Raw genomic sequence first — 27,074 nt, 5'->3', positions numbered from 1 at the left:
TAAATGTAAAAATACTCGAAGCAAAGCTGTCTTAGATTTGCGATGTTCAGCATGTCTCTTGCTCTCTCATAAGCTGCACAGCCACAGTTAACTTCCATTTTCATATAAGCTGATTAGTTTCTCTTTATAATTAGGGTCCCATAACTACCAAGTCGTCGGACCCTCGTCCATCCTTCTCTCTGTCTGACCGTCCCTCAATCCCTCAACAATTTTGGTTTCCCAAAATAACTCCGCTGGGAAATGTTGGATTTTAGCCAAATCTGTTGTGTATCTGCGTTCTATCTCTCTCTATGTACCTTGGCATCCGTGTATTACCTTTTGGCCCAATCGGGCTCCGCTCTCACAGGGCCCCCTTGCGTTAATAACTGTTAAAAATATATCATTTTAGAGAAAGTAATTGTAAAGCGATAACAAAATTGTACAGTTTAATGCCATATAAAACTTGCTTACAAGTTTTTTTAAATTTATTTCCAAATTTCGTGCACATGGAACCCTGCGCGTAAATCCAGAGGCCAAGCCAGAACGATTGAAATCGGGCCCCTCGTTTGCTAGGGCCGTTCCTGGACGTGTACGTTCTTTCCTGTAACAGTCCTACGTGTTTGATTGTTCCTAGGTCATGCAAAGATTGTAGATGTTATGTATCTTCTGTATAATAACAAACACGTAAATAATGAATCGGTGTAACTATGACTGAAGGCAGTGTTGTTCTCTCAAAAACCAGATGAAAAATATAATTAATTGTATAACTAGTTACACCCACCTTCCTTGGTTATAATTATGAAACATACATAATTCACACCTTCTTTTGTTGGTTTCAAATCTCATCCTGATTAAATTGAAAGTAGAAAAATACAGGAAAAAATTTTAATAAAGGAATTTGTATAGAATTTATTATTCACTAATGATAATCAAGTCATCAAAAGGTACATCTGGTAGTATGTTGATAAGATGTACGTACAGAACTGATGACATGTAGCCACTAGACACCAACTAAAAGTATAAAAAAAATATATAATAAGGCAATAAAAAGGTGAATTCCGCGAGTGAACATCGCGATATTGACGCATCATGTCTCATAACTGAAAAACAAGTATTTCATGCACAAAATCCTGTGTCATACTGTCATTAAAACGAAAGATGTACGCGAGAATCAAATCGGTAGCTGTCTTAGCGTTAGACTGAAATAATTGTACATATCTATGCATCGTTTTACTTGTCACCTCAGTCTCAGGGAATAGTAAACTCTAGTGAGAAAAACTTGTAGACAGTTCTCAATAAATATACGCGACCTACTGTCTCTTGAATATATCGTACACCGAATGAAAGTCTTTACCCTTTCTAAAAAGCGCCAAATGAATTAAAGAGTAATTCTTCCGGGACTTGCAGCCAAAGACAAGACGAAAAGGTCTAATGGACGAAACTTATTGACACCTATATTAAAAGTCAGTTTGATACAATCAGATTCATAACTCCAACAAAAGACAGGATTTGTTAAAATATGGTAAACAAGTATTTGATTCGAATAGTCCTCTTCAAAATCTGAACCATCCATAGATTTTGCCACTTTTACAATTTTCTCAGATGCGTTAGTGTACATGTACAAAAACTCAGATTATGCGAGAGCATGATTCATTGAGTCACTGTCTCACGTCATCGACGAACACTGATGCCTCTACCAATGGCAACCGCTGTGGCTCAGTGGTAGTGTAGCGTGACTAGAATGCAAAGGCTGCATGTTCAAATTTTACTAGGGCAAGTCCGAATCAGATCTGGAGGTGTGTCACTAATTAGAGCACGTTACTTCTATTGAATAGGCACTATATAGTCATTCATGTCATGCTATGTCCGGAAATACCAACTAATCAATGATAGAGTACTTTCAAAAGTTTTTTTAGTAGTGCACCTTCCATGAGAGTGCATGCCAACCTTATATAATTTCAGTGATTATAAACGATGGTCTATTATTACGTGTCGAGCATAAAGTTGTGGACAGGTATTGTGTGAACATGGCGTATCCAGTAATTATGTTTGTGCTCTTTACGGTTGTGATTTCGTTTCGGAGAGCAGATGGACTTCCTCTGACATTGTGTCCTAAAGGATTTGGTAATATATTTTGCTGGTTGAACAACCCTACTCTGTCTGTCTGTCTCTCTCTCTCTCTCTCTGTCTCTCTCTCTCTCTCTCTCTCTCTGATAACTGTTCATGCCAATCGCTTTTACATATCAGTCTATCTATATTACTATCACTGTGTCAATCGATAAATATATGCATTTTATAGATCGTTGCAACTGCTAAATACGCGCAGACTGGTAGCCGAGTGCAGATAAGTTCCCGTATAACAAAGACAAAATCAAATTGTTTGAATTCTGTATATCACCGAGAAATTTAGAATTGCGTAATAAATCCAAATTTTAACTAAAGTATATACCTGGTTGACCAATTATGCTGCGCTCACCGTTATGGATCATTGCCATCTAACCCCTGTCTGAGTGGGTTCGAATCTCAGGCTAGGCCAGCGTGGGCATGTGATAAGACTTGCAAGTAGCTAATCGTGGGTCGGTGGTTCTTTCCGGGGTTTTCCCGGGTTCTTCCACCACCGTTTATACTGGACGCTATGTATAGCCTATTTTGTGCAAAAAATGGCGTTAAACCCTACAACAACAACAACAACAACGTATGCCGCATAAATGATACAAATACTGTTGGATACATATCTTAAAAGGTATTGTGACTCGAATCGGCTTTATAGCCTGGGTAAGTGTTGTATAATCAAAAATCACGTATTGCATGTAGTAAGTGAAAACGAGTATGCATATAAGGTGACTGTACTGTGGGATTTTGCTGACAGCAAGAAGACCAATATGATTGCCCCCTTTCAGTAGCATTGTGATGTTTACCACAAGCAGTGTACGCGAGGCCCAGTTAACATCTAAAATGTAACGCTCGTTGCATTCTGCTTAGTCTGCATACAACACGATAATTAGTGCAATTGCTCAATTCCGTCTCAATGCCGTGATTTATTGCGCGTAAAAGCAATACCAAAATAACCTTTTTAGATCTCATAAATTTGTTTTCCGCAAAACAGACTGCACCTCGCATTTAAATATTTATTTTTCCAAAGGTAATAATTTATTACGTTCTATACGTGGTATTTGGTTATACCACAACCAACCACATTATGAAGCCTATTCGTTTTACTAAGTGATATGTACATTGCTGAGAGAGATCAAATGATGGGTCAGAATTTAACCAAGATGCAAAGCACGTGATTCAAAAAGAAATAGAATAATAACACTATTTAGACGAACCTTTAAAGCAAATTATACAGCGGTCGCGATCATCATAAGGCAAACTTTGACTGGGCAACATGTGCTAACATATTTAACCATGTGATTGTCATGTGTAAATATACTTCGCATTCCGTGTTGATAATATGTATATCTACCTACAGTAGCAGAAAAGATGGTAAATAGCCACTATTCCCATCCCATTAAAAGTTATAATTTTCTGTAGTTGCAGAATTGATGACAGCCATCGTACATCATCACCCTCCCATTCACCAAAAATATAATTATTATTCGGCAATAAAAATGGCGAACACCGTGAACGAATCTCGTAATTATGAAGCTACACTCGATTCGCAATAAGCACGATGTTCAGGCAGAAAATTCGTTCATGCGTTATGATGTAAGTAGTATAGTGGGGCTGTTTAGGGTCAATCGACTTGTATGTAAGGCTTTTTAGAGCAGAATTGGACCCAACAAGCACTCAAGATAAATGTCTGTGTTGGAAGGTATAACTACATGATAAGACGTTTCACAGGATTGGGCACTGGTCTTATGACGTCGTCCCAGTTCCGTGCGTACACCCTCATCGGGGCACCTGATTATAGACGAGTGGGAATCGGCCCACACACTCGTCTTTAAATGTCCGATTAGGAAGGGAGGAGATGGACTCGGAAGAGAGGTCCAAACGTCGCCGGAAAGTACCTGAAACGCCAAAATTAATATTGCCAAATTCAACCCAGTTAGTTATATAATGGCTATTCCCTATTACCAATTCTGTGTTAGCCACAATCGCAATTAGTCTCGAATTTAAGTATTAAATTGTCCTATCTTAATTAATTCCAAATGCACAAAATGTGCATTAATACTTTAAATCAGACCTAATGAAAATTCTTAAATGTGAATTTCTCCAATTTCTTAATGACACCTTTCCAATTGTATCTGCTATCTTCTTCCCACATCAGCAAACGTGTGGTACGTTTCGTTTGAGCACGAAGGCTCCAACCTGTGGCGACATTGAGGCTTAACCACCTTATAGCGTTCAAGGCTTTTATAGGGAAAATGGCTTCCATCGCTGACTGTATTAATCAATCTCGTGCTTCTTGCTGCTTCGTTAGTCGACGACTAAGCCAGAGTGTTAGTTAGTTAATTTGATTATAGAGGCTTGCGCACAGATGTGCATGTGCCTCGGGTTTATTCCTGTACCGCAGGATGATAATTGCTATTGAGGGAAGGAAACTGTGCCTCATCCCTCAGACTTTATGCCCTTAAGAAGTGCTGTTAATTTAGCCGTCAGCTAGCGAAACATGGTGTTTCATGCTAGCTGAATGGAAGGCTGACACAAGTGGGAATGACCTAACACGCATTTATGTATAATATTTCTGTTTTACTTGATTGCATGAGTGGGAATGGTACCTGCTCTCTCTTATGAAGTGTTATATTCGAACATTTGTATGTGCGCATTGCACGTTGAAATTTGTGTTCTTCCGAGGCAAGGGAGGAAAGGTGAGGGGGAAGGATGTTGTCTGTCTGCAGCAGGCATCCGCTGGATCTAGGTTAGTGTCCGAAGGTAATTTTGAATTCTGAATTACTCATACTATTATCAAAAGAGTAACGTAGTGTATTCTGTGCTGTCTTTTAACTGTTAGTTCAGAGTAAGTAGGTAAGAGAAGAAAGGAGAGGCGGGTTTCTTTGCTGAACTACTCAGGTCACTTAGACGGGTCAAAGTCGCCCGTCTCAACTGTGTTACCTAACGGTTAATTTGGATTTGATGGGGGGGGTAATTTTTTCATTATGTTTTTAAATTTTATTAGGGTAAGACGGTTTTCTTTCCAGAATTACTCGGGTAACTTACACGAGTTAAAATTGCCGGTCTTAACTGGTTACCTGACTAGTTTTTTTTTTTTTGTTAAATCCTATTATTGAGCCCTGTTGTTTCAAGATATTTTAATATGTTAAGATTTGTTAATTGTTTGTTAGGATTTAGCTGGGTATAGGAAGTATGGATATGTATGATGGGATCCAATTTCTTTTTGAGTTCTTTGAAAGTTGTTTCTTGCTATCTGGAGTTTTGTGCAATCATTGAATACATGATGCAGGTCTTCTACAGTGTGACAATTGTAGAAGTTTATGTTGGCTGGTTTTGGGCTTAAGTATTTACCAAAACTGCCTGCGAATCTTGTTTTCCCTATCATTATGCGGTTAACGATTTTTTGATCTACAAGCTTTTGATTTATATTGGTGAAGCGCGGACGTGAAGGAAAATATCCCATGACATCAAAATTCACAAGGTTCATATGATCACCCATAAAAAAGCAAAATTGTTAGGGCATCTCAGTATGTACACTATGTACTAGTACCATTTCAATTGCTAGTAGTTAAGAACATTATCAGACTCAATTGAATTTGACTCAATTGCACAGGTGGCTTACACAATATTTGTTGTTAGGGTCCATTTACAAACATCTGGACATAATTTGGCTAAGTACGGGCGGGTTGTATGATGTCGAAACTCCCCTCCACTTCCTACGTCCGGACATTCGTACAAAGGGCGGAGATTGGGAACGATTTCCACCCGCCTAAATTAGGTGTCCCAGTTTGACGTCATTGTTACCAACCAATCTCGACTGACGTTACAACTGCATTGGTCGACACCACAGTGACTGGTAAACATAATTTCTTTTTAGCATCATGGGTGCATGGGTCCATTCCCACTCATGAAACAGCCCTCCAATTAGACCACAATGGGAACCAAAATGATCCGCGTGTCACGGAATGGTGCAAATGTTGTTAATTAAATACATGTACTCGGGTTTCGTTTCTTTTCTCTGTACAACGATACCCGAGGGTGATTATAATATGGTCTATGTATTTCGAAATCGTGAGTACGATTCGTCCTGTGCCACACGTGCAAGGTGCTTTTGATAAAGAATAACGAAAATTCTAAAGGTATAAATACGTTACTACATGTAAAGGGCCTTTACAATACTAATGGTTTTGTCAGCAAGCGGCCTGCTAAAAGGATTCGCACAACTCCAGCTGTAGGGGTAGGTAATTTTTGGGTTTTAAGTGATAACTAGTGTATTACCATATTTGCCTTTGCATGTTTGTTATAGTTTTCTTTACATACCATAATGCGTGCATTTTTTATTCTTGTTGCGACGTAGTGCAGGACTTATATTGGTAATGTAAAGCTACATTTTTTAAAAGAATTGTTTACTATTGTCTTATCAAGCAGGGTTAGGTTTACTATTGAACCTCTGTTTTGTAATTGCCATAATAATATAATCTTTTTTACCATGTATAACGTCCTTACGTTATGTCTGTATCGAGTGTAGTACACTGTATCGGGTATATTTTCAGCTGAGTGTGAGTGAGGTTTTGATGGTAGGAATATCCGGGGTGTCCGGTGTTGTCCGAGGGTAGAAACGTCCGTGTGTCCGGAGCGTTTAAGGTGCCGGAGCGTCTAATGTCTAGCGTCCGGAGTGTCCAGAGGGACTAAGGTGACCCAGCTGTAGAGCCGTCAAAAGACCAGGGGGTCCAGAGGGTCTAATATTTCAAGTGTCCGGAGGGTCTAATGTTTCAAGTGATCATAGTATTCCGAGGGTCCGGAGTCTATATTGGTTGTGAAATTGATTCGGAGGAGCTGTGGAGCGGATATGGTGCACGGGTGACGGAGTGCATCTCCACACATGTATTTTTAGCTGTATGCTAATTTTGGGTTAGTAAGACCCAGTGTATTATTCAGGACTGGAAGGATAGATTGTATATCCGTTCTTGTTTAGTGACATAATTTCGCTACCTGAGCGAATACATTTTTTTTACTATGTGTAAACGCTTACATTGTTTACTATTTGAGTGAACTATATTCATCTTTCCATTATTGAATCATTTGTGAAATCATTTATCCTGTATTTTAGGGTTACTGAACTAAATTTATTTGTATATTTTTTCATCTTTGAAACTGTGCGTTTTTTTGTTAAATAGATCCAATATTTGGATTATAAATACGCACACATCTTCATCATCCACTATTCATATAAATCGCCACATTAAACCATATATCTGTGTCGTCAAAACGTGTTCTGTTGTTAATCCGAAATATCCCACCCGGTTATCTTGTTACACCGCGGCTGAAGGCTATAAGGCTACACAAAAACGCCTGGGGGATGAGGCTCTTTTTCCTTCCCCCAGGATCAATTATCAGGTCGCTGTGCGACCATTAACAGTGGTACATGCACAACGTGCGCACACCACTATAATCCAATTAATCAATCAATCACCCCTAAAAAACATGGAATGCGCGGACCTAAAAGAAACTCACTTTTTAATTGCAAGCACTAACTACAAACAAAAACGGACTATACTTTGAGAAGCTACCGAAACGAAATGCTTATAGACACACTTCCATTTTCTTTAACTTACTAACATATAATTGGCAATTAAACTAGTGTGTCTTTTCTAGAATATTGGGGTGGCCCTGCAAAGGGCTGTTTTTTGTGGACGGGGAGTTATGGCAGTGTTTTATCGTCTAAGATTGCGTCCCCGTCTGGCGGCAGGCTTTCCCACATGAATAGGGCGTGCATCTTCGGAAAGAGAAGGAGCACTCTTTCGTGTCTACAAAGGCAGTCGACAAATCCTGTCAAGTTCCTGCTGCTGCTGCTGATGCTGTTCTCTCTGCTCTTTGCTTCTGAAGTCTGTACTACTCCGTAAATTCTTCTTTCTTGATTTCCTTTCGGAAGAGCTCTTTTATCAGATCTTTGGTTACTTCAGTATTCTGGCAATCTCCATTTCTTCAGGCTTTGCCTGACACTATGTAATGTCACGTAAACTTCGTTCAGCTTGGCTAGTCTTGAACATATCGGAAGATGAGTCAACAATAGATGGTTTGGCTGATCGGTCGGTCGTTTCAATTAAAGTCTTGTTCGCCCTTACGGGCAAGTGCGACTAGTTAATTTCCCGTGTGGGAATAATTGATTTTTTCGAGGGGTAAGGAGTGGTGCCACTTCTCCCAATGCATTAATGCAATAGGGAGCGCTATTTGATTAGTCCGATTTCGGGACATCGATGTCTCGCTGAACTCATGGTTAGTGGTAATGGCCCACACGCACTCACTTATATGGCACATGTCTTTCAGTGGCAAAGGTATGTCGGACCGAGTGGAAGGGATGTGAACGATATCCTGGATTGATTTTTTGTACCCCAGTTTCAGAATAGTAAATGGCGTCGATTTGCCGTATTTGTAATTTGGAAAGTCATTTGTGCTGTTTGTAGGATAAGGTAACGATGACATGATGAATCTCCTAGTCTATTTAAGGGAAAAATTATTTAATCGAATACTATTTGGGGTTTCTATTCTAATAATTAGTATTTCCGCCTTGTGCGGGGTGCCTGATGATTGATATTTAATCACCTTATAGTTCTAATTTGTTAAGGACATATTTCCTAATTATGTAATTTGGTGCCACATTTTGTAGTTGGTATTGGTGGCTTTGGGTTATTGACCATCATATAAGTCTAATTTTGGGTTCTTACTTTAATTTCTAACCAGATAATAAATTAATTCGTTGCCGCATTGTGCAGCTGGCCCTGATGGTTGTTGTTGTGGGGTTTAACGCCATTTTTCAGCACACGAAAGGCTATACATGGCAGCCAGTATTAATGGTGGAAAAAGAACCCGGGAAAACCTCGGAAAGAACCACCGACCCACGAGAAGCTACTGGCAAGCTTTCTCACACACCCACACTGGCTGAAGGCCCTGATGGATGTGAGTTAAGCCACTTTATAATATTTAAGTTTGTTGACCAATTTTAATTCTTGTATTTTAAGACAATTCATCATGCCTTAAGTTGTAGGATAAAACAAATAGATGTTGTTAGTATGAGTATGATGGTTACCTAATTACCGATCACCTATTGCATTACGTAATTGATTACACATTTGGACGACTCAGGGTGCTGAAGTGGGTGATAGGTGCAGATGTAGCATCAGCCTACCTCACGCGAAACACCCCACTACTTGGGCTGTAAACCGTATGCTATCCCCGGCCCTAATTTCCCACCCAGTCGCTCCTAGAAGGATCAGAGTTTGTATAAATGGGTATTAGCTATGTCCTTCTTCTGAATGTCACTAAGCTGCATTGCTTGTATAACCACCCAGGGTGCCGTAGTGTGATGAGTGCAGGTGTAACATCAGCCCGTCTCACGCGGTACATGGTCCTATTCGAGCAGTAAACCGTATACTACCTCCGCACCCACTTCCCCACCTGTTTCAATGCATGAAACTAGCGGATGGGTGATTGGGTTAAGTAAGTGGCTAAATGTAACTATATATAGGATATGTGAGATGTCCAGCCGGTCTGATCATAACAGGTTGGGTTATATTTTTTTGATTTTATCAGTCTCCTTGAGGACGATCAACATGGCATCATTTGTTTGATTGGGGCTGGGATTAGTTTGATAAAGTAGTTCAGGGTAGGTATATGACGAGCCAATTTTCTTCAACGTGGTGGTTAATTGTTTCCTTTGTTCATCATATTTCGGGCATATGCTGAAAACGTGCCTGACGTCTTCATCATCAAATCATTTGGGGCATTTCGCTCCATTTCCACAATTACCCAAGACATGTTTCCTCATGCTACTTGCAAATAGGGATTTCCTGTATTAATTCCGTTAATGATCCGTTGATGGTGTTTGATATTGGTTTTTGGTGCTTTGGGTTTGCATCTCACTGTTTTTTTAGTCGAGTTCTGCGTACGTCCTTTGGGGCATGTATCCAATTGGGTTTGCCATTTAGAGGCAATTTGTTTGGATATCCTGTTGTATAATTCTGGGACGCTATAATCGATGTGGGCCGGTTCTGGTTCGCTTAGTGCGTTCTTTGCTGCTATGTGGGCCTTGTCGTTCCCTGGGATGATTATATGAGACGGGACCCACATGACTTCTGCAATTTGGTCTTCCATGTTGTTAAATACTAAGTTGGATTCTTTTAGGAGGCTTTCACGCCCCTTTGAGGTGCCTGTTTCCAAGGATTTTAGCACACTCAGTGAGTGACTTTTATTGTTTTCTGGAATTTCTGTTGATATGTCTTCACTGCTTCAAATATGACCCAAAATTCTGCTTTGTATATTGAACAGTTATCCGGGAGTCTGCTTCCTATTTCGTTATTCAATTCCGGGATAGTGAAATTCAGCAGCAGTTCTGTGTTGTTTGATTTAGACCCATCTGTGTATATTTTGACAAATCCTTATAAAAAAATTGTCTAATATAGTCAGGATCTTTGATCTTATTTCTGAAGGATGTTCTTCTTTGGATCCAACATTTGTTGTTAAGGTGTTGATAATAGGTTTATTCCTTGTCCATGGAGTAGGGTCTGGATATCGTGTTGATATTAGGTTTATTCCTTGTGCATGGAGTAGGGTCTGGATATCGTGTTGATATTAGGTTTATTCCTTGTCCATGGAGTAGGGTCTGGATATCGTGTTGATATTAGGTTTATTCCTTGTCCGTGGAGTAGGGTCTGGATATCGTGTTGATATTAGGTTTATTCCTTGTCCGTGGAGTAGGGTCTGGATATCGTGTTGATTCTGCACGAAGGCAGTCCAGTAATAAGTAGTTCGTTACATAATATGTGGATCTTTTTCCCAGATGGTGGGACGGGGACGAGTCTCAGGCTAAATGGGATGTTGCATTTGTTAATGATGTTCCTTGTGTGATGACTGGGATTGTGTATAGAAAGTCTGGCTGCGTGTCTTAACGTTAATTCTTCTCTTCTTAATGTTAAGGATGTTTCGCCTGTTAGGATCTGTAGTTCTTCCTTAGCTGTATTTTAGAGTGTATCTGTACATTTGCGCAGAGCATTTGCTTGGATTATGTCAAGGCGTTTAATAATTGATGGTTTGGCAGATGCATATATCTGACATGTGTAATCCAGTTTGGATCTAATTAAGGCCCAGTACAGTGTTACCAAAGTATCTTGGTCTGCACCCCATTGTAAACCTTTGATGTTTTTCAGGAGATTAAAGTCTCCGTTAAATTTCGGATTAATTCGGTGATGTGATGATTCCATGTGAGATGTTGGTCGTAGAACATGCCTAAAAATTTTGCGACTTTTCAAATTTGATTGGTTCGCCTTGGATATATAGGGTTGGCGGTTCTATATTGTACCTTTATGGGGAAGGGGGGAGAATAGTATTCCCTTTGGTTTTTCTTTTGAAAATTTGAACCCCCATTTATCGGCCCATTTGCCGATGTTAGTTAAATTGTTTTGTAGTTCAGTTATTGTTTGTTGCGTGGTTTGCCCGCTTTCCATATGCCACTGTCGTCAGCAAATTGGCGAAATTTATTGAGGGCTTTTTTCCTCCTTGATTATATGCTTGCTGTCGCCATTCGCGTCAAGAATTGTTTGGTTGCATTGGTCGATGTCCTCTTCCCCTAGGTCGGCTAGTTATCCCGGCGTGCAAGGAATTGAATGAATGCTAGTTGGCTTTGTCTAGTCTCCATTTGGAAACTTTTGAGGAAGTGGCAACTAGATGGGAAAGGTTAATGGTAGTAATAATGGGGAAATGGTCGCTGCCCAACGTGGAGTCTCCATCTACTTCCCCATTAGTCATAGATGCTAATTTGGGTGTGCAAATTGTTAGATCAACTGCCGATAGTGATCCATCCTCTGGTGAAATTCTGGTTTTAGTGCCATCATTTAATATGACCAGATTGTTGTTAAGGACCCATTCTTCGATTAATTTGCCTCACTTGTTTTGGTGCTTTCCTCCCCATCTTTTGCTGTCTGCGTTGAAATCACCACATATCACGTATTCACTCGTTGTGCTGATTAATTGGGCATAGTAAAGAGGTTAGATGGCACGTGGCTTGCCAGGGTCATATATATTAAACATTTCGAGTAAAATATGCCCACTGTGGATGAGTATCGATTAATACTCAAGGGGTGTGGGATTGTTATGGGCATTTGTAGCTATAGAGTATTGTTGGAATGATGTATTTTGGAGTGTATCGCAGACAAAGATGGCTAAAACACCCCATCCCCTTTTCTCATTGTCTCTCATGTTGAATGTACTGGTTGAATAATCTGATTTTTGGTGAATGAGGATTTCTTGGATAACTATCAAATCAGGTTTGAGTTTAGATTGTTGAAGTTTAATCATTAGCTCTGGTTTATTGATACTTAATCCCTGGCTATTTCATTTCCAGATTATTAGATTCTTTTTCCTAGTTTTATCCATTCTTGATGTTATAGTTAATTTATTTTAGTAGATTATAAAGGTCGGATTAGCGTTTGGTTTCGAGGTGTTTTTACAACAAGTCAGATAGTAAATCGTAGAATGGAATACAAATTTCATGATAATTTTGAGAGATGTCTGTGATTCCCACCTTGATGTCCTTTAGGTAGTGAATAATGGTGGCATGTGAGAATACCTCGTGTGGGGGCGCATTTGTTACCTGCTTTGCTTACGCCCTTGGTACTTGAATTGTTCGGTAATGAAGGGTCTGCATTTTCTGTTTTGGTTTGATTCCGAACCTCCAGAATGAAGGTAGATATATCAGATTTAGTTGGTTGGATAGTGTTACCATAAACATTAATTTCTTGTTTTAATTTATGTTCCACCTGTTTCTTATTACTGCGTGAGGGCAAGTGGGGTCGTCCTATTGTCAGCTGGTTTGTTGGACTGGGGTGGGCTTAGGTAGTGGTCGGATTAGGGTTTGGCTTAGGTAAAGCAGGTATTTATGGTACTGCCTCCTTTTCTTGCACGGTACGTTTCAATAGGCTTGTTGCTTTTGCTTTTTGCATAAGGCAATTTTTGTTCTGTCATTACTTGGATAATTTCCTCTTCTCTCCTGGTGTATGAACAGTCCTTGGAAATGGGATGATGGGGTGAGCTGCAATTATCCCACTTTTGTCCAATTTATGTGCGTTTGATGCTGTGGCTGCCGCCGCAGTTGTCGCATTGTTTTTTGATTTTGCAACTGCTGGCGTGGTGTCCCCATGACTTGCAATGACTGCAAACGCGAGGTTTGACGTTGTATTCAAGTAGTGGTACGAGTAGCAATCACATTAAACGAGCAGTGGTGGGGTTGTTTACACTTCCAGTAGAATTATGTTGGTTAGTTGTCCTTGATTTGACTTTCATCTGGAATCTCTTGATATGTCTTCTTGGTTTATTAATTCTATGGTCATTGTTGTTTAAAATATTGTATTTTGGACTGAGTTTAATGACCTCTATGTTAGATGTATTTGACTTTTGTCCATTCATCTGTGTCGGTTTGATCTTGGTTATTTTGGCTGAATCGGGTATTTGCTCCTTTTCCTTGACCATGGTCTGGTCCTGCTGAGTTTTGCTCGGCGTGCTCAATGCTGCTCTTGTGGGGTTTAACGCCATTGTTTAGCACACGATAGGCTATACATGGCGGCCAGTATCAATGATGGAGGAAAAACTCGGAAAGAACCACTGACCCACTAGAAGCCACTGGCAAGCTTTCTCACATACCCACATTGGCTGAATCCGGGACTCGAACAGGCGCCGACAGAGGTGAGATGGCAGTGATCCGTAACGGTGAGCGTTTAATTGGTGGTCACTCGGGGCCTCTCGGTGTTTTTTGTGAGCGCCTTGTGCCTTGTAACTTTGACATGGGTTGGTTTATTTGATGTATCTCCATCTATTTGGCTACCTGTCTTGTTGTGCTGCACCTAACTATGATGTTGTTATATCTGAGTCTAATGATTATGAAGGCTCCTGCATAAGTGTTAATATTGATTTATACTAGGCTATTGGCACTAATGTAGATGTGTTTGGAGCTGCTGCTGGCGATGAATATCGTTAGGTCTTTTACCAATTCTGTTATTGTTGATAGATTTTCCTTGTTGGTTGTTTGGTCCCTTCTTTCGTATTATTTACTGTTTGTTGCTTGGTAGTCACATTTCTCTTGGATATTTGGTTGTTGTTTTGGTTGTTGTCTTGGAATGTGTTTTTATTGTATTTTTCCATTTGGATATTGCGTTCATCGGAGTCTTACCCTTCTTTGGTCCAATATCTCCTTTAGTGGTCTCTCCCTCCTCTTTTCCCGTGACAGCATATGGAAACGTTGGCATTCCTGTTCTTTATATGTCCATAGAAGGTCATATATTTGAGGATCTGCTATAGGATTTTCCTTGCAGGGGCCTGGTGTTTGACTGGAGTGGATGAGTTCTTTCGCACTGTGGTGGTTTGTGTTCCTTGATTTTGAGGTATCTGTGTGCCCCTTTTTGTTCTTGCCTTGTGATAATGGTGGGGTTTGAGCCATTTTTCCCGGTTTGACTTTCTTAACCTTGATGCTGGTGGTAGTCAGTGGTTTTGGGGCATCTGTCATCTTGTTTGCCTGTTGACATTGGTGATTAAGGGAATGGCGGTATGTTGGTGATGGTGGTTGTTGTTGTTGTTTGGTTTAACACCATTTTTCAGCATACGATAGGCTATTATGAACAAATAAGTTGGTATGGGAGTGTTAGGTTAATAATACTGTATCAAGCGTAGATAGAGGTCTGATATGTGACAGTTTAAAGTTCATTAGTATTCCAGGACACGGAACAGTTTCCGTTATTACCTGAAATTCTGCTCACTTTCCTAAGTCCCTAATTACCTCCACACACACCTTTGTCATTAACGTTTGTCCGTACATCCTTAATCATGCAGACCACATATTATTACATTTGTCTTCCTAGAGCCTGCAACATTAAGACGTGTTATTATATTTGTCTTCTTAGAGCCTAACACTTTCAGATAACGGGTGTTTATATTCGCCTTCCTTGAGCCTACAACATTGAGACCACATATATTTATCTTAACATTATGAACAAATAAGTTGGGAGTGTTTGGTTAATACATGCTGTATCAAGCGCAGATACAACAATGAGACCACATATATTTATCTTATTGCAACCTTCACCTTTCAGACCACATGCTATTATATTAGTGTTCCCACAACTTTCACCTTTCAGACCAGATCCTTATATTTGTCTTCCTACAACCTACACTATTAAGATCATAGATTATTATATTTGTCTTGTGTTAGAACTTTGAGAAATCCTGTCACTTATATGAATTAAATGTGCATTCCTGACATTTAGTATGCATATCACATGACTCATTTTACTTTCAGTTTATGCCGAATGCCGTTTAACTACCAATCCAAATATGAAAGACCTTCCCAGTAAAATTGAAGGAACTGTGTATTTTCGTCAAAAAGTGGTTAGTATGGTAGAGGTAGTTGCGTTGATTTTGTAGTAGTTATGGTGCGCATGCTAGTAGTAGTTGTAGCTATAGCTGCACCAGCTTTAGTGGTGGTGTTGGTGGTAATTAGAATAGTTATATGCTTACTCATAAAACATTTCTGAATGAAGGTTTAATGACGAAATATGACTCGAGACTTTTATATTAGTAATGTAAAAATTGCCCATCCTAGCGAATCCGAGATATGTACATGCATATTGCAATATCGCAGGGACTAGTATATAATGCTTGTAATATCATAAGGACTAGTATACAGGTCTTATGATATCGTTAGGACTAGTATATAAGGCTTAAAGATAGCAAGGACTAGTATATACGTTTCATAATATCGCAAGGACTAGTACATGTATATAAGGCTTATACTATCGTAAGGACTGGTATATAAGGCTTATGAGTAATTCCCCACCTGCGTACTCATGTGGAGTTGGACCACCGTAGCATCATAGCCCATTACATCTAAATGTTGTTCTGTCAAAAAAAAGTGAAAATGTGAAATATGAGTAGTAGTCAGTCTGTTATCCATGTTTACCTACCATATCACAGTCATCAGTCATATTAGTTAATTTCATGTCACTCGTCACTTGAATATAATTTATCAGACCAAGTATCGTCCAAGCCCATGCCTTATACTTTGTTTTGTGTGTGTATCCAATGCTAGACATATTAGTTATTTACAGCCAGCGGTGGAATTAATGTTTAAAAGTTTGTTTTTCATTTTAATATATTTCACAAAACCCACGATACATTACAGGGTAGAATTGGGTCAAGTGCTGTTTTGGGGCTTTTTTGGGAGGGGATGTGTTCCAAAATTACAAAAGTACACAAACTTTCATCGAAAGGTCACCAAAGCAAAAATTTGTGTCTGTTTGCTCAAAGTGTGTATAATGCCCCATAAAGGTGAGCAAGAATAAACCGATGGTCAAATTTCAAGTGACCTGCGGGTGGTGGTTGTCCGAAAACCCTGGATCCCCCCCCCCCCGCCGATCCGACCCTGGATTATCATCATACTTGGCATGACTCTTTATCGATCACGACAATTAATTCTTAGTCTCTTACGGATATGAAGATCATAGTCATAGTTTAAAAAAAAAGATTCTTCTTGTATTTCGTGACTTTGTTCCTATATGTGGAATAAGTTTGTCAAGGTTTTGGTTATTTATTTTATTTATTTGCTTATATTTCATGAATTCCTTCAAGGGCTGCATTCATACTCTGAAAGAGTCGTTATGAAGTTGAGACCGATAATTTCAAGATTTGCATGTATTACAGCATGCTTCGAGTGTGAACTTGACCTTCTTGCACTTATTTTAATCGTGTTTATTAATTTCATATGTTTCAATTAATATTTTTCAGAGCAGGGATTGCCGAAGAATGGGGATGCTTAACATACGTACGGAAATCCAGGGAATTCCTATGAATGACCAGACTAAGTTACATGGTTTACACGTGCACGCACTGAATAACCTGAGTAACGGATGCGATTCACTGGGTCCACATTTCAATCCTTTTAATGCAACACACGGTGCTCCTACAGATACACCTGAGTAAGTTACGCACACAGGTCACCTGATATGTTTCGTCTAATATAGGGTTTGCGTTGGATAAATACCTGGGCACGCGCAAGTTGTAAGCCGATGCTGATTTTAAGCTGAGGTGTACAATGCACATGCTCGGATGTATATCCAAGTTGATCACCATGGTCGAGGATCGAAGCCTACTTAACCATCTGGCTAAACAATAACTGTAACGTTTTATATTATTTCACTTATATTTGAAATCAAATTCGTTTAGATGTTGCCTTCCAAGGTTTTTGCTTATTGTATTTAAAATGTCTAAAGCAATGTTAACTTTGCTGAAGGTCTGACCATCAAGCATCCAGTTGTTTTCTATAAAATCGGTCAAAATAAGTGTGTTCCTTGCATAATAAATGGACCGTACTAATAAACTGGGTGTTGGCGTTTCTCCATCCTTGCAAACTTGAATAATTAAACATCTAAAGAGTGTTGTTTGTACAGGTGTCAAATACGCTGTCTGGAGTTTTGTTTGCTCCTCAAGAGCTTTCAGATTCCATAGGATTCACAACCTCACAAAATATATTCTCCCTCCCAGTAGGCGTGGGCCAACACAAACCACAAAACACCAATGAAAGAAGTTGATGAAGAAAGAATAATACATTGGTTGTACTACAATGACAATATAACAGTAAATGTTAATATGAATCTCCCATTTCTCGAGGCTGCACGCTACTTAAAACCACATTTTAAAAATAATGCATGTCGCAATTATTAAATATTAAATAATTGGCTCATTTGAGTGAGCACATATAGTGAAAGATGTGAAAGATGATTTTTTTGTTGGCAGAAGTGTTAGTGGTCGCTATTGAAGGTTTTATGGTATAAGGATAAGACTATATAATGGAATAAAAGGATGCCATATGTTTATTCTTAAAATTACTAAATTCGGGCATTAAAAAGTCAGAATAAAGCTAACCAACCATTGCTTCAGCTGCCCCGTCTCTGACGTCACACTCACATGACCATGACGCTCATTGATCTTCAAAACAGTCGAAAGATCACGTATACTTAAGTCGTTTGTCAAGCCCCTACAACTATACGGGCGGCAGTATGCATATGCTAGCTATTTGATCATATATTTAATATAATGCTGAATATCAACAAAAGAAAACTTGTAAAAACCACGAAAGAAACCATTTTAATGAAAGAATATAGTATGACCACACTTCGACATTATATTTTTACTACTCCTACCCCTGGGTCAAGTCCCTGGGCGGGACACTTGAGTCAATAAGGATGACACCTTTTGATTACAGTTTGATTCCATATCTTTCGTTTCAATGAACATTTGTTCAATTCACTATAAAGATGGGACACGGTATGGTAAAAAAGAAAATGCCTTTTACCACTAAGGTGTATTGCCCTCCGAATTACGTCAAGAAGTAGGACATCTTTCGGGGATTCGTTTCTAATAGTTAAAGATTCCATTACTCTGTTCACTTTTTAGTTCAAATAACAATATTATTTCACACTTCCCTGTCTCACTATTTGAATGTTGTTACGTCAGGGTTATGCCCCTGGATGGAGCCATAGGTATAGATCTAGGACCTATTGGCATAATAATAATAATAACAATAATAATAATAATAATAATAATAATAATAATAACAATAATAATAATAATAATAATAATAACAATAATAATAATAATAATAATAATAATAATAATAATAATAATAATAATAATATTATTATTATTATTATTATTATTATTATTATTATTATTTCAATAGAGCATTATCTAGTTTAATGCATATTTATGGCATAACCTGATCGCGTTCTTTACCACTTCTTCACTTTGGTTATTTCCTTGGATTGGACCATTAAATGAAATAGTACAATACTTTTGGGGGAAAATGTGGAATATGTAACATCCTATACTTCCTTATTTATAGCACACTTGCAGTTGAGTCATGCTCCTGTTTGAGGCAATGAGGGTTAGGGGGTATGCCCTTTGATATACGAAGAGCTTATATCGGGTGTATATTACGGGCTTATTAAAACGGTTCATGTTGATCTTAATGTTCTCTTCTATCTTGTCTCTAAACTAGATGCATCAACACACAAATATTAATCTCTACCATTTCCAGTATCCACACTACTGTCCCCCGCCATTTTGAAAATCTAGTTCTAAGAACGATACGGTCAAATTGCAACTGTAATAGGAACAACGAATAAAGCAACGACAAGAACAGTCCTTGGTCCTGATAGACTTGGGTGCAAACATGGTACTAAGTATACTCTTTTGATCGCCACAATAGACTGTGCTTATTCACTCCAAAATATCCACGTATTTCTTAATGTGTCATCTACTGAACGGAAGCAGAAATAACTCCACCTTCACGTAGATAAAAGCCTTGATAATACATTAAATTCATGAGTGGAGCATTCTCTTTGGTTAATGACCCAGTCGCACCATCTTGGGTCACGGTCATTTTAATATCTTTGGGTTATTCTACTTCAATTTTTAAATGCAGGGCTATACTAACTTGCTGTTGTAGTTGTTGCTGATGAATATGATTATGGCGGTGGTGGTTGTGGTGATGATGTTGATGAACAAGGATTTCATCCAATCTTGATTCCGGTGTGGACTAAAAATATTGACAGCCGGCTTCAAAATTATCCATCTCAGACCAATCCTCTTGAAATTTAGACCATGAACGTTCCCTCTCAACTAAGAATTAAAAAGTACACTTGTGACAAAGGTGATTCCCATACTGTGTACATTGTACACTTGTTTAATACAAATTACTTGTTTAATACAAAACACTATTCTAGCTAACATTGTCATTTTTGCTACTTGTACTGTTGTAAGGTCTATGAATGTTTTTCGGATACTGACAAGAGTTTTCACACCAATCGAATGAAGAATGTAAAAGTTATTGTATTAATCTGAGACGAAATTATTTATTGTCAAAAAGAGAATTCAAAACTTATTCTTTAATGACCTCAAATAAGTTGTGATTTGTTTTTATATCGTCTACGTAAGAATGGCTAGACACATGTATAACCTTTTTGGCTCAAAAATGCGTCAGCGACGTCAACTTTAAGATTATTTGCAAAAGGAAAAGGTTTGATAAGGGTCGATATTGGGCCCAAGTCAGATAGATAAAACTTGCAGATATAAGAGTTCCTCGCTCTTCGTTGAATATGTATTTAATTCTTATCCACGACCACTTTTATTAAATGAAACCAACCATTACAAAGCCAGGGCATTTCGCCTCTGTTAAGGCATCTATATTCGTGGATTATGTACAGAATGGCTAAAAAGCCAGTTTCAGGATAATGACCTAAAATGATACATCTAGCATTATGCATTTGTATACACTATGCGTAATATTGAATGATTGTATCTATAAGTCTGGCTTTTATTTTCAAAACATCGTTAAATGATGTTTATATTCATGTTTAAGTGCGGTTAATTGCCTCAGTTGATTACCTCTAACACCTATTTTTGTTTTCATTCAAAACGTTAACTTATGTTTATGTTTAGGACTGGCGTGCGTGCCAAGAATCGACAGAAAATATGTATTATGATTAGGCAAAAGCCGTGTTGACAACATTCTCATTAGTAATAGCCGGATGTTGTAAAAGCGGATAATAAAGAATAAAAACCCAGATGTTCCGAAAATCGATGACCAAAGTGGTTTTGTGCTTGTAAAGGCGGAGGAAGCTTACACTATACCTTATATAGTTATTAATTCAATATAATTATAAAATGATTTTGGTTTAGGAGAAATTATTACCTCTTTTAATACATTTATCTCTACGATTTTCTTGACCGCATATTAATTCTAGTTAATTTTTTCTTTATTGTTTGTTTTTTAGTTACCAAACTGTTTTAGCTGCATATTTGTCGGAATATTTTTTTCTTAAATTATGAAACTTAAAAAGAATTGCTTATATATATATATATTGCATGTCCCAAACTCCCCTCCCCCCCCCCCCAACGTACATGATAGAGAGGTATTCCTAGTTACTAATTAGACTATGGAAAAATATTGCTAAAAGTGGCTGGCAGGTAGGAAATATAGGTTCGGCAGGTTCAAATCTACCCGAATATACCAAACTTTTTAAAATCTGATACAACTCAGGATGTGCTAAGAGCGCTCCGGTGACCTAAATGGTCAGAATGTACGCCTCGGATGCTGGAGGTCGTGGTTCGAACCACGGCAGTCATCCCAAATACTTACAAAAATGGTACTTACAGCTGCCTCGCTAGGCGCTCAGCATTAAGAGGTTAGTATCAGGACTGGTCGTCCTGGTGTCGGGATAATGCGACTGAGTGTGACATGATGCTACATGTCTGCGGCATGATGCTCCAGTGCTAGACATAACTATAATCTGCCACACTGCCGAGATCGTATCTATATGAGTGAAAGCTTGCTAAAGCTACGTTAAAAATCCAAATCACACATACACACAAAAATATGTGATAAACCAACCTGGGTTGTCTGTATCGTCATATAACAAATCGTCTGCAAATCTATACCTCCTGGAATTATTGCACCATCGAACAGTTTCCATAATCTATAAAGAATGTGTGTCTGCTAAAGTAAACTACATTTAATTTGTTTTAGGGCATAATAGTTGTAATATCAAAATTACCTCCCTTGTAAACTCTTTTGAGAATAAGCAGCTGATCCAGTACATAATTAATTTAAAAGAACGAAAATTCGTTTCTAAATTAATTTCTGATACATACTTGAAATATATTTAAATATTTGTTTGTTTCTCGGATCTGTAAATTACCGGTAAATAAACAATACAAATACCGATTTTATCTATCACATTAAGCATCGCTTTAATGCCCATTAATCAGTAATGTCAGCATTCTAATCGAACCATTTTCTTTCAAAATTAACGTAGCCCTCATTTCAGCTCATCTAATCAGGAAAACTTTTGGAAAGTTTAATGACTGCGGAGATAGTTTAATTTGTACTAATGCATTGCAGGTAGCTGCATTTTTCACATTTTCAGCATTCTACAACACAAGCGAGGCCACCGATGACGTCATCTCCAGCGATACATATAAAAATTGCAACTTATTTTTAAAGACAAAGATATGTCAATATGAAGTACATAAAACACATTTTAAAATAAAGAAAATAAATATTTGACAATTCTGAGTCCATTACAGAGCTCCAGAGTCCCTAGCTCTTTGCTTGAAAGTCACTGATACAGTAGATGGTAGAGGTATATACCATAGCACATGCGAGACAACAGGTTATGCTAATCGGCGGTTAAAGGTTAATTCAGACCAGTCGGAGCTAGCAGCTTTCGGACGTAGTTAACTTTTGGTCAAAAATTATGATTACCGTAGAATCGAGATTATATTTGTACGAAATTCTTAGTACTCCCGTGTGGCAGATTGATCTAAGGTGCTCGCCTTTACCGATCACTCGTACTTCTGACCTGTGTCCGCTTGCGTTCGAGTCTCGACTAACGGGGTATTTGAGAAATTTGAGATTTGAGAAATCTTGACAGTGGCTTCCACAGATATACTGACCGCCATATATCTTGTTCCAAACAAAGCGTTACCCCACAAAACCAAACCAGTATTAAATTCTTTGCTTTAATAAATAAGCGCTTACTGTACGGACTGGGACCTTGCGTGTAATAATCACAAGAAGAGAGAAATGTATATATTGGATTTAAAAACTCAATAAAATCCCCGTTCCATTCCTCTCTCTCTCTCTCTTGATCGCTTTCATCATCAATGATTAGTTTTAACACTAAACACACGTCTTTTTCCTAGTATACAAATTGTCGCACTATGGTCATCTCAAGCTTAAATTTGCATATTTTCTCGGATAACCGAAAACAGTGTGTTCCGTCGTAAAAGTAAAATTTGTCACAAGTAAACAACGCATTCGTTTTTTTTTTCTTCGATAAACGTAAACACTTAGGGTCTTTTAAAGGTTTATATCACGGTAAGTATTTATTACTTATGTTTATCATTTGTAAAAAAATAATTCTTGTTTGAAAGCTCCGTAGAGAACACATCTATACTTCCTTTGGTTAAGAAAATCGAGATTTGTATCAGTTGTGTAAGGCTTTACGTAATACTTGAAGACATTATTTGAAACATTGCGTTCTGATAGTATAGTAAGAGAGCGGGTGAATGTTTTTAAATGACGGCGAATACTTTTTCTGGGTATCACACCAAATTAGCCAACCGATATTTAAATGGCGGTGAATAGCTTTATGAAAGAGGTTAAACGATTTATTTTGGAGCAGAACCTGTATTAAGTAGTGGTGAACCCTTAAACAAAGCTATTACACAATATATCGGTTTACTGCAATTCTTTTAACGGTGAACTGTTGTCTGAAAAAAATGCGCCCCTATTTTTTATTATGGATCGATATATTATACAAGCGGTTAACCGGTAATTGAATTATCTCTTTATCGAATGCCTTGCAACTGAAAGAGAATGAAGAGACATCTACTTAGTAACTTCACATTTCATGGTAGGTATTTACATATTACGGTTGTTTTCAAAAAATATAAAACACATTTTTTGGACAAAGTCTTTAAATATATCGTGTTTTTTTTGTACAGTAGAACATTGAAGAATTGCTAAGTCATCTTATACAGACAGGCGCATGGCAATGTCGGTATTTTTGTCTTAAAATGTTCTGAGTATATTTCCATCAATAACACAGAAACGTATTTTGCTTGCATAGTATACCAAATTATTTCAGAATGCGACACGTGGGTGACTTTGGAAACGTACGCCAATATGAGGCGGGTCATGTGGCTGAGTCAAGAAATGAACATTTAGCAAATCTAGTTGGACCTAACAGTATCATTGGCCGTGGTCTGGTGGTAAGCAATTTATGTCGTTTATTCTAAATTTTGTACTGAAATTTGCTACGGATCTAAAGTGAAATAAAATGACAGGTTTCACATAGCATTTACAATTTGAATCATAAGAAACTACCTAAAGGGAAAAATAGTAGTTCTGTTTTTTTTTTTTTTTTTTTTTTTTTTTGCAAAACATACCTACAGATTATAATGCAATATTTCATAAGCAATTGATTAACAATATATAGCTCAGGTGCTCGCTAACTGTCAGACCTTCAAGGACCTTATTAAAAATATAAATGTTCAATGAACAGGGATCGATCATTTAATTGGTGATTATGACTTCATGGTGTCGGCTGTTTGATTCATTATTCAAACCAGTAAAATGCATTTATCCTGCAAACACAAAAGTTGTTAAATTTCTTGATCGGTTCAAAAATTAAAAGGCGCTTTTCTGACCAGAAATGAATCCCGTTGAAACATCTGGAATCTTTTACCTGACTGGCTTTGATTTGTTATATTAAAAGGTATTTGCGTAAGCTTCACTGATTCATAATACAGTCACACTCATTTTTAAATTATCACTCGTTGCATAATCAGTCATCATAATCTTATAAGCATAGTTTAATTATCCAGCCACACAGTTTATCAACCTGACTGGAAAAATTGTCAACCCAAATTGTATCACATTCAGATTATTCCCTTAACCTGTCATAACGCATTTTTACAGCCATACACGCTATTAGTCACAAACTACTGCCCCGCCAGACAAAATCATTTACTACTTGTGCAACTTTAAAGAACCCGAGAATAAGTTTTTCCCGAATCGACGCGCCCAATGAACCAGCAGGTCACATTGTTTCGCCTCATCAGTCATGATGCGTATTTCGACCTGTCGAATTCATATTCCTGACGTCACATTCATCTGACAAGCAGCTAATCAAATCCAGTTGCATATTAACTTTTAAACACATTTGGAAGTAAGTTCTAGTAAAGGAGTCATTCTACTACTCTTGCCTCGTACAGGCAAAGATGTGGGTTTCGCAGCACCTACCTTATGGGACAGAGTATAAGGGTGCCCACATTATACATACATGTACATGAAGTAAACATCCCTGGTTAAGGTTGTGCGTTTAGGTCGGGTTTCTTGCACACCATACATACCGCGTTATACCTGAAATCATGAAACTTGGTGAAGGGATGTATCTGGACTTCAACCTCATTACAAACTTTGATCAGTGTGATCCATATTTTACTCACTTTGACTAAAATTTAAGTATATTTTATAAGCTATGTTCATTTCGCAAGCTATCTTCATCTTAAAAGTATGAAAATGAATGATTTTATACATCTATATCAGTACACATCCTAACAGAAAGAACGTTAATTTGACCTACATTTCAAAATTTCCTGGGCTTGGGTTAAGCTTGTGTAGAGTCCTTGACTAAATATGTTCTATATAAATAATGTTATACTTATATTAAGGATACATCTTAATAGGTTCTACATCATTATTGCAAAATGAGAGTTTTGGAACCTATTGTTCATGAAATTTAATGACTTAGCTTAAGTTTGTGTTCAAACATAATTTATCGGGTGTTTCTTATATTCCAATTATGTAACTTGATACGTGGATGCATCTGTTAGTAATGCACCATTACAGTCAAGGAAAACGAAAGCGTCTATTATCTGATGCTTTTCTTTCATAGGTTAAATAGTAGTTTAACTCATGAGCACGTTTTTTTTATGTCACGATGCGGGACACCGTGTGGTTGGGTGGTCAATGGAGCTCGATTTTACAGATTACCCACAGTTCTCTCCCCTGTTCTCGTAAGTCTCTGCTCGACCAACTTGGATATGAGAAACTTGCCATTAATTTCCTTTGAGTTCTTCCTGCACCAGATATACTGGCTGCCATGTACAGCCTATTATGTGCTGAAAAATGATCTGAAACCCTCAAAAAAGCAAGACGTCCATGCTGTGTGTACCCTAATCTGCTTAGAAGGCAGTGTTTCTGACCAATGCATATGAAATTAGAAGTAAATATGGTTATTCAAAATAAACGTGTTTCATGGTTTCCATACGAGGCCTGGTGTGTAGTAGGCAGCCGCCGTAGCTCAACTGAGTGTCGGACTCGCAGTCCATATGTGGCTGGTTCGATACACACCCAGGCCAGCCAGTGTCGTCTGCCTCTGTGTGCTCTTGATAAAGGCTCTTAGCTTTCATTTCATCCGCTTGATAAAACCATTTATGTGTTTGAAGTGTCTTTAAAAGCAACACAGTCAAATAGATCTAGCAGCTAATACATGTAATTATTGGTGCATGAACTATGATTGGATTATTAAATCTCACTCCAGTGTTACCCAAAACCTGTGACCTTCACGCTGATAAATATGTCTTCCAGAGATGGACACTGACAATGACCTTTGAATCATATATTAGGAACCATGATTTATTTTTAGAAAAATACAAAACCAACATTACTTGTTTTGTAATCATCTCATTGTAGTACCGATACATTGATATGATATAAAAAAGTTCGAATTTTTTTTTTGGGGGGGGGATTTTTTTTACGCCTTGCCACAGAATACATGTATAATATGCGCTAATGTTATGTCAGCACACTACTGGCTATATCGTGCTCTTTTAAAACAACTTAAAATTTTTGAAAAGTATAATGTAAACATACAAGCTGCAAAAACAATTGGGGGAAAGTGTCCAAATTATTTTTCTGCATAAGAATTGTTTACCTTGGCTAATGAAGACATCTAAACGCTTTGTAGAGGTGATTGCATTCTGGTTGTTTAGCTTTCTGACTTTAAAATACATTCTTTAACGAAATTCTTTGAAAATAGCTCATGCTTTTTACGACGGCTTACAAACCGGTTTCATTTTTCATATGAATGCTCACTCGTGTGATATATGCTCTATACGAAATTTCAGCTTCACGCAAAAAAGGATGATCTCGGTCTCGGTGGTGATGCCGGAAGCCTGACAACGGGAAACGCAGGCGCACGTCTCGCATGCTGCATTATCGAGCAAACGCAAACACCGCACTTCTTCTACTAGGCATACCAGATATGGCTTCAATTGATCAGATATGTGCGTATATTAAAAACTTGAAGTTA

General features: G+C 38.0%; 1 protein-coding gene across 1 annotated transcript; it reads left to right on the top strand.

Moving 5' to 3' along the window:
• Positions 1–1,937: 1,937 nt before the first annotated feature.
• LOC149801297 (uncharacterized) lies at positions 1,938–27,074 on the top strand. Its single transcript, XM_089955349.1, has 5 exons — positions 1,938–2,103; positions 15,434–15,522; positions 16,918–17,108; positions 23,844–23,967; positions 26,890–27,074. Exons 1-5 carry the CDS (start codon positions 2,007–2,009, stop codon positions 27,013–27,015), a joined length of 627 nt encoding a protein of 208 aa, XP_089811475.1. The 5' UTR covers positions 1,938–2,006; the 3' UTR covers positions 27,016–27,074.

The sequence above is a fragment of the Sinohyriopsis cumingii genome, chromosome 4, assembly GCF_028554795.1.
Source record: "Sinohyriopsis cumingii isolate HCF-2022 chromosome 4, ASM2855479v2, whole genome shotgun sequence".
Taxonomy (NCBI): Eukaryota; Metazoa; Mollusca; class Bivalvia; order Unionida; family Unionidae; genus Sinohyriopsis; species Sinohyriopsis cumingii.
The sequence above is the reverse complement of the archived record's forward strand: the minus strand, read 5'-3'. Positions and strand labels throughout refer to the sequence as shown.

Bases quoted from the DNA above. Each gene is read 5' to 3' on its own strand.
- LOC149801297 (XM_089955349.1), top strand. From the start codon at position 2,007: ATGGCGTATCCAGTAATTATGTTTGTGCTCTTTACGGTTGTGATTTCG. The intron at 17,109-23,843 runs GTAAGTTACGCA...AAATTATTTCAG, and splicing joins GCTCCTACAGATACACCTGA to AATGCGACACGTGGGTGACT. The intron at 23,968-26,889 runs GTAAGCAATTTA...ACGAAATTTCAG, and splicing joins TCATTGGCCGTGGTCTGGTG to CTTCACGCAAAAAAGGATGA.